Consider the following 18,384-nt stretch of genomic DNA (forward strand, 5'->3'; position numbering starts at 1 on the left):
CATCATTAATTCCTTTATGTGACCTTCACAGAAAACAAACAGCCACATCAAAAAATGCAAGACTACAGGTGTGCTGTACAGAAACAACTTGTTGTGAATAAGTAACTTATAATTTATGAAGTCATCATAAAGTCTAGTATCGTAAATCTCCTTGCTGAGTGTGGAAACTGCAACTCAACTGACCATAACCGAAGAGAGGAAACCATGCATCAAGGAATACTCTCTCACAGGCGAAACTCGGCTTCAAACCAAACCTGATACCATGTTTTATTTATTTTCTCATGGATACTTTTCAAAGCCACAGCACAAGACATCTTCCTAAACGAGAGAGGGAAGCAAAGAAAGAGAAAGCTGCGGTGGGCGTTCTGGAGATTTCATCACTATTCAAGTGGCTTGCTGATAATCCCAGGAAAAAACAGGCAAATGCATCGCCTTTCCTCAGAGGAACAAACATGCAGCTGACTTAATTCCTTGGCCTCCAAGGCTCAGAAAAGACTTAGGAAAAGACCAAGCTACACTTGTAGCAAAAATCTGATGTCAAAGAGATATTCTTTGTGTTTCCTGATTTTATATTCTTTTCCCCTTTAAGAACGGTTTTCCATTTTATAACCAAGAGCGTTTCCTTTGCAAGACTAAAATCTGTATCTGTTCAAAAATTCATAAAGCACAGTATACTGTAACAAAAATAAAACAAATAAAGAAATGCAACCCAACAAAAACACTTGCTAAAGGCCTGAAGGTCAAACCTAGTTTGAAAACCTCAGAAACCAAGATATGCTTTCCACCATGCCAGAAGGGGCAAGGCAGGCAAGCTGTGGATAAAAAGGGAAAAAGAGCAGGGATGTGGTATCAGAGTCCCTTGTTTGGCTGTTCGAACTATCTAATCGGAAAAGCCCTCAATCCGAATTATCTTACCTGCCTTAGGAGGGGTTCACCTGTCTGGAAACAGTTCTGAGGTTCTCGAGGAAAGATAAAAAAACCAACTTATTGTTTTAACAGCAATTAACTCTTTCTTGAGGGAGTATTGTACTTCAACAGCTTCATCATGAGGAACAGTAGGAACAGAACAACATTAGCCGGCACAAAACTGAATCTGTTCCTCCATGCGAAGGGGCAATCACTGCTCTGCTTCGTGTGCGGTGGCACTGGGAAACACTGCACATCGTTCTGCTCTGGGGACTGTACCCAGACACCTGTTTCCCATCTTGGAGCCTTTATAAATGCAACCAAAGTCAGCAGTGCTGGAGCAGCATCATTAAGTTATTGCACTGATCAAAATCCAAGCCAAAAGACATGCAGAATTCAGGCAAAATTCAATCAGGACTATTCATTCAGCACTTATTTCTTATTCAGCACTTTCTAATCTCTGCTCGCTCTGCAAGCCACAGCAGAAAGAGACAAGAACATACTCCCTTCAACATGCTGTCTTAAACTCTTAAAGCTTCAGAGCTACCTCCTTCCAGGAAGCAAAAAATACCTGTTACCTTGCATGAATGGCAAATGCTGGCAACCCAATCCTGTTTAAATCAATGGCAGCTTTGTCATCAGTTTCAACTGGAGAGAAATTTGGGTCATGCCCATTTTTCCCTTAACTTGTCAGTGAGACAGCAGAAATAAATATCGCATCTTTGGCACCACCGGTGACCTCCTACTCATAAGGCAGCAGATGCTCTCCCTAATCAGTAAGAGAGAAAGAATTCAACTATTACCCTGCAGTTGGTTAAAATGTCATGGATAAACATAGGCTGCGAATTAGGTGGTTTATCCAGGAAAGCGTTAGCCTAGAGGCAGCATAAAGGTGACAATCTCAGATGACCACCCTGTTGCCCACACAAGCAACAGTGAATCTCAGCCAGGCTACAACATCACAGCCCCTGGCTGCCTGATCTGCTGCGCTGCTGGAAAACAATGTCCTCGCACCAGGCTCAGGGAGAAAACCAAACCAAAACCAAAACAAAGTCATCGCCTCAGCCCCCACTGACAGTCTCCGTTTCCAGCATACTCCAACCTTTCCAGGACATTCTGGCTGATACCACTGAACTGCCTGATGCAGCTATTGCCCAAGTATGAAGGTACACGATCCTTCGTGCAGAGGCAGGCAGGTGCCAGCAGTCACGTCTTAGAGCAAAGCTGCAAGACCTGCCATCAAATGTCACCTCAGCTCCTCCTTCTGCCCTCAAATTCCTCTGCCCTGTCCTACCGGACTTCAGCCATTCCCGACAGTCAGTATTCCTTCTCTGCCGAGAAGGTGTGGAGAAAACCCCCTGGCCCTATTAATGTGACATAGCAGCAAAGCCCTGGCACTACCTTCTACTTTGAAAATAAGGAGGTTTTGATGGCGAGATCCTCCTGTAGCAGCAGGGAATTGGCTCAAGGGTCCTGGAGACGCCTCCAGCTACAGTGTTCCTGCAGGAATCAGACATGCAACAGGAGAAAGCTGCTTGCTGCAAGGAAGCACGTCATGCAAAACAGACAGAATTCCTGCTCTAAAAGTTGCCGGAAGAGAAGTATGTCAGTAATGATCTCCTCCAACCAACTCTTTCAGAAGAACATGTAAACCTACCGTTATCAATGTGTCCTGGTTTTGTTAAAAACAAGACCAGTCTCTCTTTTAGTGAATTTTCCTTAGAGCTGAGTTCTTCTAAGTAACTGCGCTTTCCTGAAGTTAGCTGCCTATTTTTTTTTCGGACACTGTGCTCGGTGCTGATAAGATGACCAATGGAATGCAGAAGAGCCCCATGTTTAGATTTATTACCATGGTAACCTAGGTTAACCGATAACGGGACACATTTGCAAGGAGGGGCACACAGAACAGGTGACTAAAACTGACCAACTAAGTATTCCATCCCATCCACGTCATACATCATACATAAGAAGGAGATCACGAGGGTCTCACTCTCTTTGACCATGGCCAGCATCTAGAGAGGATCCTGCCCGTCTGCTTGTGATCTTAGGCCTTGATTCAGGCCCTGTATCCTTGAATCCAGTTTTACAGTTTGCTGTGAAGTCCCACCCAGGACTTCTGGGTCCCTGCCCTGCAGCTGCTGACTCCACGCCAGCTCCACCCACCCAGCTCCGCTCCCACTGAAGTGACACCAGCTCCATATCAAGTATTCAAGATTGGTTTTGTGTATTTTGTATATTTTCTCCATTTATTAGTAGCGTTAGTAAAGCCTTTAAAACTTTTCCAACTTGCAAGACTCTTTCTAGCTTAAAGTCTCTCTCTCTCTCTTTTTCCTTCCTATCACCTTCCCTTAGCGAGGACTTTTTCTTTTTTCCTTCATGCTGAGAGAGGGTAGAGGGTGGGGGGGATTAACAGAGAGCATCTGCCATGTTTATTGTCGCCTTGCTTTAATATCAAGTCTTTTCATTTCTGAAAGCGCATCTTCCAGTGAACAGAGCTTACCACCAACTACCTTAGCCTTTTCCTTTTCCATCTCCGCTACTTCTTCATTAAGTTGTTTCATCTTCTTTTCACTTTCAGCCATCATTTCCTAATTTTCTCTATATCAGTCTGCATTTCCTTTAATATTTCAGTGAAACTCTTTGCCTTTTCAGCCATAACAAACTGATAAGCTATGCAGAAGTGGCTTAAATGTTGCTCATACTACTTTTTGGTATTTTAGATAGGATGCTGGTTCCTCTTCCAGTTTCTGTAAAGCTGGAGTGATCTCCTCATTTATGACGATTCTTATGTTTTTGAGTTTGGCTTCTTTATTCTCTCAAGGCATACAAACTTGTCAATTTCTACACTGAACTTAAAGGAGTCAATTCTGAAAATTAGGTTTCTCCCAAGAAGTCCTGCTGGTGATCCTAGAGAATACAATCCCAGGTAACCGATACTAGAGAAATTTTGAGCTGCTCTGAAGTGTCAGCTAAGTGCTCTCCTGTTATATGCCCATCAACAAAGGAACTGGCAACAGCTTGTGCATAATGATTACCAAGGGAAAGCTTCAGCCCCCAGTCAATCACAGTAAACTTGTGCTAAAATCCAACTTAATCACCCAGTTATGTAACCCTAAAATTCCAAGCACATCAAGAGCAAAAAACCCCAAGTATCTTCTGGAATTAACAGCTAATTTATGCAGTTAGCAGAATGCTGATACCAAATACTCTCTTTTGGTTTACATTTGCATTCCAAAAGAGATAAATTACAGTTTAAATGAGAAAATACATAATTATGCCTTTAGCACAATGCTTTTTCAGTACCACATTCAATTACAAGTGATGATAATGTACACATGACAATAAATACTCTTTTAAAGTTCATCAGGGTAAGGTATCACCAGTCAGAAAAGGTGCCCATTAGGTATAGTTTTATACATCCATTATGCCATGGCCCACTTTGCTCATGTTGTCATGCAAAGCCTGGCATTTTCTAGAAGACAACTGAGGCATGCCTTCCTCTCATACCAGTTTATAGGAATCTGCTTCCTCATTTTTCTTTTAATCTGGAGGATTAATATTTAACTCCATCAGCGAAGTAGCAAAAGGAAGAACTGTACATGTGAAAGGCATTTGGAGATGTCAGCAAACAGCTCATTGACTTGCAGAAAGATTAAAGCACCATCACGTTCAAACAGACACTTGAAAAGAACAGAACTCTTCTCTATCCCAGCCCTTCCTGCCAAGGACCTCAAGAGAAGTGATAAGACACCCTCCCAAATGTCTGTGGCTGTCCTAAAGTCATGCTGAGATGATACTAAGAGACCATAATTATGCCAAGTTAAAAGTAAAATCATTGGGCAAGTCTTCATGCTAAAGTCATAAAAACTAACAGTCAAACCCTTTTAAACAAGCTGGAAACCTGCCAGAGCATCCATTGGGCCAACAGAAGATCAAGATGAAAAAGAAGTGTTTGAGAAAGATCAAGCCATAGAGAAAAGTTAAATAAAATCTTTGCATCAGTGCTCTCCATAAAGGACTCCAGAAAGGTTCTGCGGGTGTGAGAACTAGTTTCAGATTGAAGTGTGAGTAGAAGAGGGTTTAGAAAGAAAGAAAAAAAAAAAAGTAAAATGAATAGTAATAAATCACCAAGACCAGATGGCATCCATCCATGAGCTGTAAAGTAACTTAAATATGGAATTGCTGAACTACTAACTGTGCTGTGCAGCTTATTGCTTAAATTGCCCTTATAAAAGGCATGGAAGGTGACAAACGTGACTGATTTCTTAAAATGGGTCTGGAAGAGGGGAGGGAGCACTCAACAGACCAGAGTCTAGTAAGTCTCATTTCTATATCTAGCAAAACGATTGAAAGAGGAGCACTAGCAGATAAATAAACATGTTATAATGGAAGGAAGTCGGCACAGCTTTGGCAAAGAAAGGTCACGTCTCACAAATGAGTAAGAGCGCTCTGATGACAGCACAAGGATGCTCTGGTCGATACAGGCAACGTCTGCACGATGGAAATGCTTTGCACATGCCAGGTCTAGCTGCATCCCACGGCCATATGGGGTGAGACCTAAGAGAACACCAACCCTCCCCCCTCCTCCTCCTCTCCTCTGCCCTGGTTTCCACAGGAAGGAAACTGGGGTGTGCAGCCCGGGTATGGGCTGCAATACCGTCTGTCGGCGTGCCCAGCGTGGGTAATTACTGGTCTAGGACCTGCTGCGCTTTGTATCAGAAGGTATACGGGGATGCAATCACGGCCAGCTTGGATTTTAAGGCTATTAGAAAGATCTCCTGAAAGCTCTTCAAGAGAGCTTAGGGTTAAGGAGGAGGGCTCTTTGAGAATTAGCAGCAGCTCAAGAATAGGAGACCAAGGGTAATAATAAATGGACATCTCTCACACAAGTGATGGAGGTTACCAGGGAAGTCTCATGGAGTTCTGCACTGGGGCCTGTGCTGAAAACTGTACTCATACATCATCCAAAAAAAAATCTAACCTTCGGAAGTGACAGAGCTTGCTGATGGCTCCAGATGATGAAATCAAGAACTGTCTGTGAAAAATTGCTGAAAAATCTTACAAAACTGCCTGGCTGTCCGAAAAAATGAAAGGCAAAAATCACTAATTGCAAGACAATGCAGGCAGTATAATCATCTTCCACCATAAGTACAAAATAATTGGTTTTCAATTAACAGACATCTCACAAAATAAAAAGACCTAAGTGTAATCTGGACCAGGTTGTTTGAAAACGTTTACTCAGCATTCACGAACGGTCAAAAAAAAGCAAAGGGTGAGAGAGACGAGTCCAGAGAAAAACAGAAATCCTAATTTTGGTACTGCATAAATCCACTGTGTTCTGAATACAGCATGTCAGCCTGCTCTCCTTCAAAACTAATACAAGGGGCTAGCAAAAGCACTGAGGGAGGAGATGAGGATGGCCAGGGGTACCAAACAACTGACAGACAAGGGGAGATTAAATTGACTTGCTGATTCTTCAGCTCATAGAAGAAATGATGGGACTTGCCAGAGATCTGTAAGTGATAAACGGCATACACAGGATGAAAATGAATATATCCACTACTACTACAAACAAAAGAGTGAAGTGGCACTCCATTAAATTATCAGCTACCTGCTTTAAAAACATCTCCAACAAACAAATATGCATAATTAAATTGCAGAAGCGACTGCCACAGTACATTTCAGATGTCAACATTATAAATGTATTCAAAAAGGTATTAGACAAATTCACAGAAGATACAGAATGGTTATTAAGCACAATTGTCCAAATGCAATCTCTCGTTCAGAAAGTACCTAAATCACTGACTGCTGGAACAGGCAAATGAAGAAGTTTCCTTTTACCCCCGTCCTGATCTTAGGCTTTCTTTGCAATAGGCCAATTTAAAGGATGACAGGCTGTGCCAGATGGACCTTCTCACAGTTTTCACATTCTTATGCATCTCCATAAAATCACTCTCCTGTTTTCCTTTAAACTTTCAGAGTTTTAACTGAAACGCTCTAGAAATTTAAGAAGTGTTTAGATAAAGGCATTAAAAGCCAGGGCCGTTACAAAGTTCTGCAAAGAAGTTGAATCTCTTCCTTTGCCCAACCATTGACCTGCTTATAATACAAAGAAAAAGCCCAATAAGACTTACAAAAACTACCTGAAACATAGTACACCTATTAAGTACAGCTATGACAGTAGTTCTTAAAAATTTCCTTCTGTGTCTGCACTATATTGTGGTGGGTATGTAACAAAAGCCTTTCATATAATTCTCTGGATGGGAACTGAGTTGCACTTTATACAAAAGTAAATAACAGTAACATTGCATATATAAAAATTTTAATGGTAAAGACATCCACTTCTCACTGTGCCAACAGTTTAGATTGTATGAATGCAGTATTCCTCTTCAAAATAACATATGCAAGCAAAAATCATGCAGGGAGGAAGATCAAGGGGCGCTTGCTGACCTTTTAACAAGACCAGCAATCACACACACAATTTATTAGCAAAGAATGAACATTGACAACTCTTATCAAAAATCACTGTGGTAATACTAATTAAAAATGAAGGATGTGGAGACTGCCAGATGAAAGAGATTACAAAAATGTACCTAAATTTAGACACCACAGGATTAACAGATTGCAAGAGAAATTAAAATAATTACCATAAGGGTTAACAACCATCATCCTGCAAAATGTAAATGGAGGAAAATCAATCTTTTAAACAATAAAAGAAGTTACTTCTTGGCTTTATCACCATGTACAGACGACCTAAGTAATCATCCCCTCCAATCTTGCCCCAGAGGTATGTAAGGTTAAGAAAAAAAATCGGCTGTTCTTAAATATTCTAATTTTATTACATTTATCTTCCTGCTGTTACTATAGAAATCAGAATACCAGAAAAACTTACAGGATTCGGCACCGAACAGGCACAGACCAGCTTCCACAAGTATATTATAAGAGGAAATTAGGAACGTAATGAAAAGACAATGAACATGCTATTTACTAATAAAAAACACATAATTAATAAATGTAGACTTAAAATAAAATCTTAGCTATTCAGCTGAGCTACATCTGAATTCTTAATTTAATTTTATTACTTTCCTCAAGGTTATAAATTCCTCTGCCCATTCATATCCCATGACAACATTAGCACAGGAACTTCACAGAAATCTCCATGTTCTGAAGATGCTTTTCTGCCTCTCTCTACCTCATCTGCTCTACTTTAACTTTCTCATTTGGAAAATGTATTCTCTATTCTTCCTCTAATGCTAACATCAACCTCTCTCTGCCTTTGTATTTTAAAACTTCATACTTGGGGGAATTACCAAGGGCATAGCATGAAAGATCCTTGCAATGCTACATTTTTATTTTACTGAAAGTTACATCTTGCACTTTAGAGGAAGGATTTACATTAATTTGTAGTAAGCTTTGTTAGCTTTTTAACTGCATTTCATGCATAGTATTATAGGGTTATTTAAAAATATCTGGAATAATGACTGAATTTTATAATGAAAAAGCCTTCCATACTGCACTACAAACTAGAAGAGTAACCAGTAGTGTCACAATTGCCTGCAATGGCAATAATAGGACAGGCACTTAGCTCAAAAATCCATAGCTTGAAGCTTCTCCTAATCAGTCAAAAGCACCAATACATTACTCTGTATATTCTGCTCCTAATGTTTTGTATGTAATATCCAACAAACCGCAGCCTCTACTGAAACCTTTTTGTTGTGAGGACTGAGCTGCATATGATGTAATGCAATAATTTCAGAGATGGAAAAAAGACATGGCTGATCCAAATGCTTGTGAAATCTATTCCCAGTTTTTAGACTTGGCTTTTGAAGTTCACTTTAGTAATTCTTGGTACCTTGTGCAACGCTTGGTGCTGTTTTTATCAGGCAGACCTTCACATCCTTGACTAGGGTAAAAAATCTCTGTAAAAATCTGATAACAGACAAAAATGCAATGGGCAGGAAAATCAGAACACTTACACACCTATGACTTATTCTAGCTGCTGCAGACGACAAACCAAGGAAAATCAAAGCAGCAAGAGAACACACGGCACATTAGTCATTTGGTGCATTTGCAATGGATGATGTACTTGAAGGTACTCAAGTGTCTCAATAAGGTGTCTCAGTATTACTAAACTCTTTTAGTGTCCCAGATGATTGCCATTTTACAGCTAGATAAGGCCAGAATGGTCAATAAGACAATTTGGGTAAATTTCCTAAAAAGAGTAAAAAATTTTTGAATTTGAATCTCTCTTATGCGGAAGTCCATAAGGATTATAAGTCTACAAAGAGACCATGCAAAACCTAAAATCAAAAGAAAAACTGAATGGGATAGGCGATGGGAGCAGAAGCCATGGCCCCGGTGGCAGCCCCCATCCTACCACTACTACCGGTTACCCATGTCGGGGGAACGAGGATCCCCATCGTGCCATGTCTTGGCTCCCGCCAGGTTTCTGTTGGCAGTGCTGCACCCATCCACAGCTTTTATCCCTTCCTGAGCCTCTGAAGGGTTGTCAGCCATTGCCCTGACTTAACATACAGGTGGTGGAAGTGGATACCTGGGCAGGTGTCACCAGTGGCCTGCAAGACAGCAGCTGCCACAGAAATGTGAGCAAGAAGGAGCATCCCTTGCTTTCCTCTGGGATTCAGGCATCTGGCTCTGCACTGCAAACACATAAACTCCTACTATTGAAAGACTGGATTTCTTCCAGGACCTAAACCGTCACGCTCTTTCCAAAAATATGGGGGACTTTTCCTTCAAAAGGATGGAGCCAGAGAAAGAGTCGTTTTAGCTATTAGTCAGTTCAGTGATTAATTCATACAGTAAGGGAGAGACCAAGGGAAGTTGAAACTAACTTCCCTACCTTCCAGGACCATGTCTTAAAAATTGTGTTTTAGGCTGTTCCTTGTAGCAAACAGTTCATTTTGCATAGCTTCAGGCAGAATCCCCGAAAATAAGCTAGCGTTAAAACACATCTTATTTTGCTACATCACTTGCTTTCAATTGTGTATAATTTTACCAATTTAATGCTCTGGACTTGAATTGTCCATGCATATGCTCGCTTCAGGTTGAATTAAATTAGAAATTTTCAGCTGAAGTATTTGGTTAAGCCTTAAGAGAAACTTGCTCCCTCCCTTGAGTTAAATAAACAACAGCGCTTTTTTTTCTGTGGGATTTTTGTTACTTTAGAGTAGGAACCCGAAATGTTTCAAAGCTTAAGTCTTGATTCAGGGACAGTCTTTTGTCATTTCTTAGGAAAATCTTCCCCACTAATATCCCTCTGTTATCCCAGATCCCTGGGATCCATTCAAAGTAAGGCTTCCTCGCCTGCAATGAGTGAAGCAAAAACCCAACACTCTCTTGCTACATAATACTATCTCATCCCTACAACTCATCCAAACTGATCAATGCAAAAAGGATGGAGTCACACAGGAAAAATAATGTGTGATACCATAAGTTAAAGGTTTGGTTATGCACACAGTCATTAAGGTGTGTACCTCAAGAGCTCAAACTATGATTTCACAGGCCACCTTAATTTTGGAATTTTGCAACTTCTTGAATTTGAGCTTGCAGTTTTAAGAACATTATTGCAACATCTTTTGAGTCTTATTACATATGCAACTGTCATCCTTTAAGAGTGTTTACCTGCAATAAGAATTATGGGGTGTCGCATATATGACGGTCTTTTAAAGATTTACTGTGGATTAAAACTAAAGTTATATGTATAGAATATTAGTTTTTATTACAACTACTATGCTACAAAAGAAGTGGATTAAGCAAAAAGGCATACTGTAACTTACACACACCTCTTTTCGGGCTGTTTTTAGCCATTTCTGTAACAGGCTGAGTGGCCATTTTCTTATCCCTCAGTTCACATGCTCGCATTTACTTAAGGTCAATCAAAGCAAGGAATACATGCATGATCCATAAAGACAAAGACCACACTTAATGAGATATGTAACATGACTAAATGAAGGCAGACAAATACTATCGGTCTTCCATAAGCCTAGCAGGAAATCAAACCACATACTAGTAGGGGTGCATTTTGCACTGTATTGACACAATAATCAAAGGTTCATTTAACAGCTATTAACAGCAGAGACCCTTATTTGTTATCCATCTTGTTTACAGGCCCTCAGAATAAGAAAGAAACGGAGATCATATATCATGGCCTTGCAGAAACATTACGACTTCCTTTTATTCACAGTAGTTAAGAGTAAACGGAAAATTCATTTAACGTAAAACAAAGCAACATAATTCTGCTAATGCCAGCCTCTACTTTCACTCTTTTTTAACTGTTCATTGAAGAAAACGCTGGACCCTCTGGGGCACCCAGTGCATGGTACTGGCAAGGGATCCTATCCTATCGGATATAGGGCCCTCCTAATTGCTTTTTGCATAGAGATGGGAAATGACCTCACCAGACACAATCTGAAGAAATACCAAGAAAATCTTGGCCATGTGATAAGAGAAGCATAACTCCCTAAAGTCAGCAGAAGGAAAAGTCATTTTAAAGCATCTCCTTTCCATACTGCATCAACTAATACATGTCCTAAAATGCCAAGCGCAGTAAAACACTCAAAAAGTTGCACCAAGTGAACCTTAGGGAAGTCTGACAAATCTCACGGCACAGAAATGAAGGCCCATGTTTCTAACTTCACACATTTTCAGGTTCATGGTACTCAAGAAATAAAGGTAAGACTAGCTTTCAGTAATTCCAGAGCAAGTTTCAAACCAGTGTTATTTGCGCAAACAGAAATATATATTATGTTTTGCACTTATCTGAACGCTTCTTACTGGAAGTGTACTGGCTAACTTGTACAATTCCAGGAATTCATCTCTGACCTTATGTCAAAATTGGGAAAAGAGCTACATCTCCTGAACTTGGAATCACAAAATACTTTAGTTTGGGAGGGACCTTGGAGGTCTGAATTCCAATGCCCTGCTTGCAGCAGGGCTAATGTCAAAGTTGGGGCAGGTTGCTTGGGGCCTTGCTCAGTCAAAGCTTGGACATCTCCAAGGATGGAGCTTCCAGGGTCTCTCTGGGCACTGCTCTGTTATTTCACCATCTCATTATGAAATTTCACCTTCTGCTGCCCAGGAGGCAGTTTGTTGTCCTAGACTTGCAATCACAGCCTCTCATCCTTCCACTGGGTACCTCCAAGAAGAGTCTGACTCCATATTTTCTATAATTACTCGTCAGGAAAATGAACATTGCAATTAAATCCCCACTGTGCCCAGTATGTTTCTGGTGGCATGAGTCCAGCTCCCTTCCTGTCCCACCCAGCACTGATCACCTTGGCCAGCACTGATCACCACTTGATCACAGGGCTCTCTACAGTTTCTCAATGACTTTCCCGTGTCAAGGAGCCCACAAGTCAGATTCCAAATGCAGTCTCACAACTACTGCCCTGAGTGGAAACGTGAGAAACTTGGAACAAACGCCTCCTGCAATTCCCATTGAGTATGAAATGTGAGTGAAGTGAGAGAAACTCCCTCATTCCAGTGCTGTGCCCATCATCACTCTGGAGTAAGCACTGAACTCCTACCTTTTTACCACCAAGGATATTTCTTGTCTCCATCAGGTACTTCAAAAGCCACTGTACCACATCCTATAGCTCAACACAGCTCCTGATAATTTATTTTTCTTCTCTTTTGACACACCTGCCTTCTCCTAGCTTCGGTAGCTCTGCAACAAGTATATTGTTAAACATGTAGAAGACCAGAAGACCACTATCTATCATACATAACTGTTTTGGGATGTCCTTATTTTGCATTCCATGGCACTGCAGTTCTTTTCCTGACTGGATACTAAACTTCACTATAATTCTGCAGGCACTTACCTTCAAGGCTTGCAATATAAAGCTCACAATTGATCTCAGCTTCTGGAAGTTGAGCACTAACAATGTGCATGTGCTTTCATTTGCAAGCAGGATTGATTTCCCTGTCCAATAAATTTTGACCCCCCAACTGACTGACTTCAGATAAGAGAAAGCTGCCTCTGTGTTTGAACTTTTAGTCTACATTTCACCAGGAGAAGTAAACTCTTCAAAGTTCACATTTTCCCTTGGCTTTAGTTACAGATATTTTATCTTTGATGATTCCCTAATGTCCAAGTCACAGTGGAGGCACTTTCAAGAAGGAAAATGGCTGACAGTACATTTTCAACCACATGCAGTGAATCATCAGTTCCTCCTCTTGCAAAAAAAACCCCAAACGATCCTCCTTTGATATTGCTCACTGCTTTGGGACCAGATCTCATATGCATTAATTATTTAGGCATTCCTAAATCAAAGAAAGAGTAATAAGATGGATAGCAACAAAGTACCTTCTCCAAGAAAAACATTTCATGTTTCAGAAGATAGAGCGTTAATTCTTTTTTGTTAATTCTTTTCCTGTTTGTGGTGTGGTGTGTTTTTTTTTTCCTTACCTCTAGAAAACAAACAAACAAAACGCTTCTTGGATGAGCATATGATGTTACCCCAAGTTTGACTGCCTGTGTTTTCACTTAAATTTTGACTTTACTGTCTTAGAATAAACACTAGGCGAATGGAACAAAAATTAAATTATACTCATCAAAAGCTAAGCACTAAAAATACAAACTTAAAATACAAAGGAACACACATACTCAGAAGGAATGGTTCCTTGGTTGATCCTTCTTTTTGTTTGAATGCATCATAAAAGAAGTTATGTTTCATTACTGAAAAAACGTTTTGGCTTCTTTCATGATTGCAAAGAAGGGTAATTAAGACTGTCAAGAAAACATATTGAACAGCTGTATATTGTTAACAAAAGCATCATTGTATGACTGTGCTGAAAAAAACTGGCAATTTAAACATTCACATTTCCTAGAAGTTAGATATTTTTCCAAGCTCCAGTAGATACCAAAAAATGTTCTTTTCTATAAACCCTGGTAACATATCAGTCATATTTCAAGCCAGCAGAATACTCCTGGTTTGAGAACACATCCACATACATAAGGAGAAACGGATGGCGGTATCAAAGCTTTGCCAATTGAAAACTGAATCACTGAAAAAAATATTAAGCTACTTTTTAAAATGAGATTAGTTGAAATTTCCTTAGACTGCAAATATGCTTGAAAACCAAATAAAGACAGAGTAATCCTTCCAGCTTGCACTGAAAAGGACCATTAAGGAATACTTACTCATCGAAGATCAGGTCTGGAGCAAAATAGAGGAACTGGCTGTTTGTATGTTTGTATGATCTCCAACTCAAGGCAAACGATGACAGACACATCCACGAATACTGAATTAAAGTAATTTGGTCCTCGAGAGGCAAGTTTCTAAATCCTAGAGATCAAACCAGAAAACTCCCATTAACTATACTGTGCTCCACAAGGGCTGGCCAAACCAGTGATGAATACATCACTCATTATTTTCCTAGTATTAACAAACGAGAGCAACACTCCCACAAAGTATACTTCTGAAAAAAAACAAAACCATAATTCTTCATTCCAGTGACAAAACATGTTTTCCTCTTAATAGGCTATTATTCAAAATGAAAGCTTTTTAAATACCCATCACAGACATATGAAATAAACATTACATAAATAAAAAAACCCCAGCAATCTTGTCTCAGAGGTTCATTTCACACCCCCCTGTGAGGGATTTCAACACAGTCCACAGATTAAAGATGCAATTTGTCAGACAAATAGTTCATTAATCCAAAAGAAAGATCGAACAGAAATGTCACCAAACGCCTCATGGTCCCACCTGGAAGTATCTTTGCCCACTTCACCACCTGAATCATCTGCTTGCCGGCCAGGCGGTTTAAGGTGGAAAGCAGGTACTCTGCTGTGTCTGGCTTCGAACTGTCGTATCCTGCGTATACGATCTCCGGTTCAATGCTTTCAAGGATCTTAACAGGAGAGGGAGTAAGTGCTGGTGAGATAGCAGACATGTGGGGGACAAGTGCTGTGTTGACAGAGGGCTCGGTCACGGGTGGGATGTACGTCGTCCCTTCCTCGGGGCTCTGGGGTGGTGGCTGCTGCCGCTGCTGGGGCTGCTCCTCATGCATCCCTTTCAATTTCCCCAACTTCTTGGACTTCCGAGCTGTGAAGACAAGCAGCACAAGAGCCAAGTCAGCACAGAAAACCAGTGTAGCCTTGGCTTTACAGAAAATGGAAGTGTGTCATCTCAAAGTTCTCAAGTGAAACAGGAGTAGAAGTCACCAGGAGGTGAAGAAAAGCCTCACTGCCTGCAGCACCATTATGCTGGAAGAAGGACCAAGAAACACATCTATGCTCATTTTCATGGCTTTACTTTATGTTAGAAGTGACAGAATGTCTAGTATCTCTCTCCATACAGACATGCATAAAACCATCCTAGTTACTGTAGTTGGTACTGATTAAAAATTCCAGAAGTTTATTTCTTTTGTAGCTTAAATGAATCACTTAACACCTACAAATCTGTAATTCATGTTCTCCATCACATTTGGTAATCAAAAGGAATCTCCCTGGCAATGCCCAAAATTGGCAGACCCAGAGCCCTCCTAAGCTTTAGAATCCTAGTGCTCACCCTGGCTGTGCCCTAATTTGAAATGCAGTCAATCAATCCTGAACAGCCTAAGCCAGTCAAATCCCTTTGCTTCTGTTGGTTTGATACTTCCATAAGAGCGTCATTCCCTTCTCCTGAGTACTTCCCTTCCAACCCCAACCAGTTTGTGATTCTGTGATTCTGAAATAACGCTAAAAATATTTACCCGGCTAAAGAAAAAACACGAAGCCTCGTGTAACACCTTCCTTCACTGCTATCAACATTTCTATAATGAATTTTTTTTTCTTTAATGCTACTCTCCCTCCTTTTCTTTACTAAGTACTCCCAGAAGACAGCAGCGTTAGCGTGCTTCCACTCTTTGCAGGGATGCCAGCCATTCTCTGTGGGTTGCCTTCCCAACTTTGCTTCGTGAAGCAGATACATAAGCAGGCAGAAAGCCCTGCTCCTGCACCAGCAAATTCATCTTGCAGCATGAGGAAAGAACGGGAAATAAAAGCAAGACAATTAAGTTAAAAAAAAAAAAAATCTACCACAAAACCAAAAAAACAACCAAAAAAACACCGCCCAAAAACCGCAAACCAAACCAAACCAACCCAACAAAAGCCTATCACCTATCATGACAGTAAAACACAACTGGAATAATCTGTAAAGTTAATAAATAATTAACTAAATTGAAATGTTCGCAGTCCTTTCAGAGCAACTTCTCTCAAATCTACTCTTTCTTATCTATCTGTACACAGTTAAAACTCTCGTCTGGACTTTTATCTTCCTGTCTCTTGATTATTGCAACATTCCTTTTACTGGCAGCAGTAAATACAAGTCTATCTCACTCCTACTTAGAATACCACTGCAAACACCCTTCTTAGTCCATGCCCTGTCCCAAGTCTATCTTTTTGAGTTTTTTCTCCTGTCATCAGTTGCCCCTCCCTATCTTTCCTTAAATATTATAATATATCACCTTTTCTGCACTTCAGGATCCTTTCTGGCCAACCCCCACCTCATCCCTCCTCTCTTCATTATCGAAACACGGTCCCACTCTGTCTCAGCACGCCGTGCCGCTGCCTCCAGGGAAATTCTCAAAGCTTGCTCTATGTGCTTCTTCCTACTGGGGTGCAGAAAGCCCCCCTCAAAGATCCACAGGACCACCTCATAACTCCTTAAACCCCACATTTTAAGGAGACCCTTTTCCACAGTGGAGCTGCCATTGCTCCAAGACCATTGCTGGCTGCAGCAGCCACAAGTGTTTTGCAGTTTCCTTGAACTTGGGGCTGCCTGCCCAGAGGCAGCAGCTGCGCCAGAGCTCGTAATGCTGGTGAGGCAGGATACAGATGCCCAAGGTCCAGGAGAACACACGCACAAGTGCAACAATAGCCTGTTGTTTTCAACATTTCCTTGCTGGGACAGTACCTTGAACTCTGAGGAGCTGGCTCATCCCAAGTTCCAAAAGAAAAGCTGATTTGTTAGGGTAAATATAGGTCATTGCTATAGAAAACAGCAGTGTTACCCCTCGTACACAAGATCCTGAAGATACCCAGTCAAACAACTGCTCTTTGACTATCATCTTGAATCACCATCCCTGGAGGTGTTTAAAAGACATGTAGATGAGGTTCTTAGGGACATGGTTTAGTGCCAGAGTTAGATTAATGATTGGACTCGATGATCTCGAGAGTCTTTTCCAACCCAAATGATTCTATGGAGTTACAGGCAAATCAGACAACTCTGATAAATTTAATTCTGAAAACTAAGTGAAAATGCTGTTGTTCCCCATTTGGTGCAGTTGCACTGCCATGACAGCTTCTTAATTTCTCTGTGCCTGCGAACATCCAGATCAAGTGAGGTGGGCTGAATTTTTTAATAAAATAAAAATCTGCCAGTCCTAATAAAATTTAGACTAAAATTATATTTTTCAATATCCACATATATTTAGCAAAAACTTGCTAATTATCTGAAGCATTAGCACAGATTACATAGGGAAACAGAGGAATAACTATCATCTGAGGTCATAAGGAAGAGATGAGACAAGTCTGTCAGGAAAAGTTTCACTGCAGCTGATTCTGTCTCAAGAGCCAGGACAAACAAGAAGACCCTTACAAAAGTCCCTTCCGCTCTTATTTCTTACTTTTCTATTACAAAACCCTTAAAAAAGGCTCATTCAAACAACGAAGAACAACTGAAGGATTTTTCATCCTCCGGTGCATCAAGTTACATGGATGCTGACATAGTTCTTCAAGATGTAATTTCCGTTCCTAGTACCCAAAAAGCCATTTTACAAAGCAGCAGCTGATCAGACATTTTGTTAAACAAGCTTTTTCCTCACTCTGCAAAATAAAATGGAGGGAGTTACAGGCAAATCAGACAACTCTGATAAATTTAATTCTGAAAACTAAGTGAAAATGCTGTTGTTCCCCATTTGGTGCAGTTGCACTGCCATGACAATGTCCTAGTGAAATCACTGCGAGCATTAAATACAGTTTGCATTTATCTTAGAAAGGCAAAGCTGAACTCACACATTTTCCAACAAAATAAATGCAAAAAGCAAAGCAAGGATGGCCAAGTTCAGCAGAATATCTGATGATGAGTTAACAGAGATGTTTGCCACTGAAAAGAGAGTTTAAAATTAAGCCTGAAGGAGTGGATAGAGATTAGTGTTTGCCGTTGTTATTCATTAAGTTTTATCAGGCACTGTTTTTTCCTGTTATCAAAACTGGACTAAAAATAAAGAACTTTACATATCTTTCATGTTTGCAGAGGCAAAAAATGTTTTCTCACTGTAACTACACCAGAATAAGAAATGTATTGGTTTACCAAGTCCATTAAGTATCTAGCAACACAGATAACTGATTACATATTTATTAACACATAATTTTGTACGTTCTATTCTCTAAGAGTTTTTCATTAAAAGAAAAAAGAAATAACATTCTTCCACATATAATACTGGCATAAGAACGTGTTTTAGTTTCATTTT

At 40.4% G+C, this 18,384-nt stretch overlaps 1 protein-coding gene across 3 annotated transcripts in view; it reads right to left on the bottom strand.

The window, feature by feature from the left end:
• NR3C2 (nuclear receptor subfamily 3 group C member 2) overlaps window positions 1-18,384 on the bottom strand; it is a 204,189-nt gene that overhangs the window by 18,367 nt on the left and 167,438 nt on the right. For all 3 annotated transcript variants that reach the window (XM_082050436.1, XM_082050435.1, XM_082050434.1), the window contains 2 exons: window positions 14,637-14,975; window positions 14,069-14,213 (listed from right to left, as the gene is read on the bottom strand). In XM_082050436.1, the coding sequence (XP_081906562.1) occupies window positions 14,069-14,213; window positions 14,637-14,975 (484 nt within the window). The remainder of the gene's footprint in view (window positions 1-14,068; window positions 14,214-14,636; window positions 14,976-18,384) is intronic.

This window comes from Streptopelia decaocto, assembly GCF_964273445.1.
Source record: "Streptopelia decaocto genome assembly, chromosome: 4".
NCBI lineage: Eukaryota > Metazoa > Chordata > Aves > Columbiformes > Columbidae > Streptopelia > Streptopelia decaocto.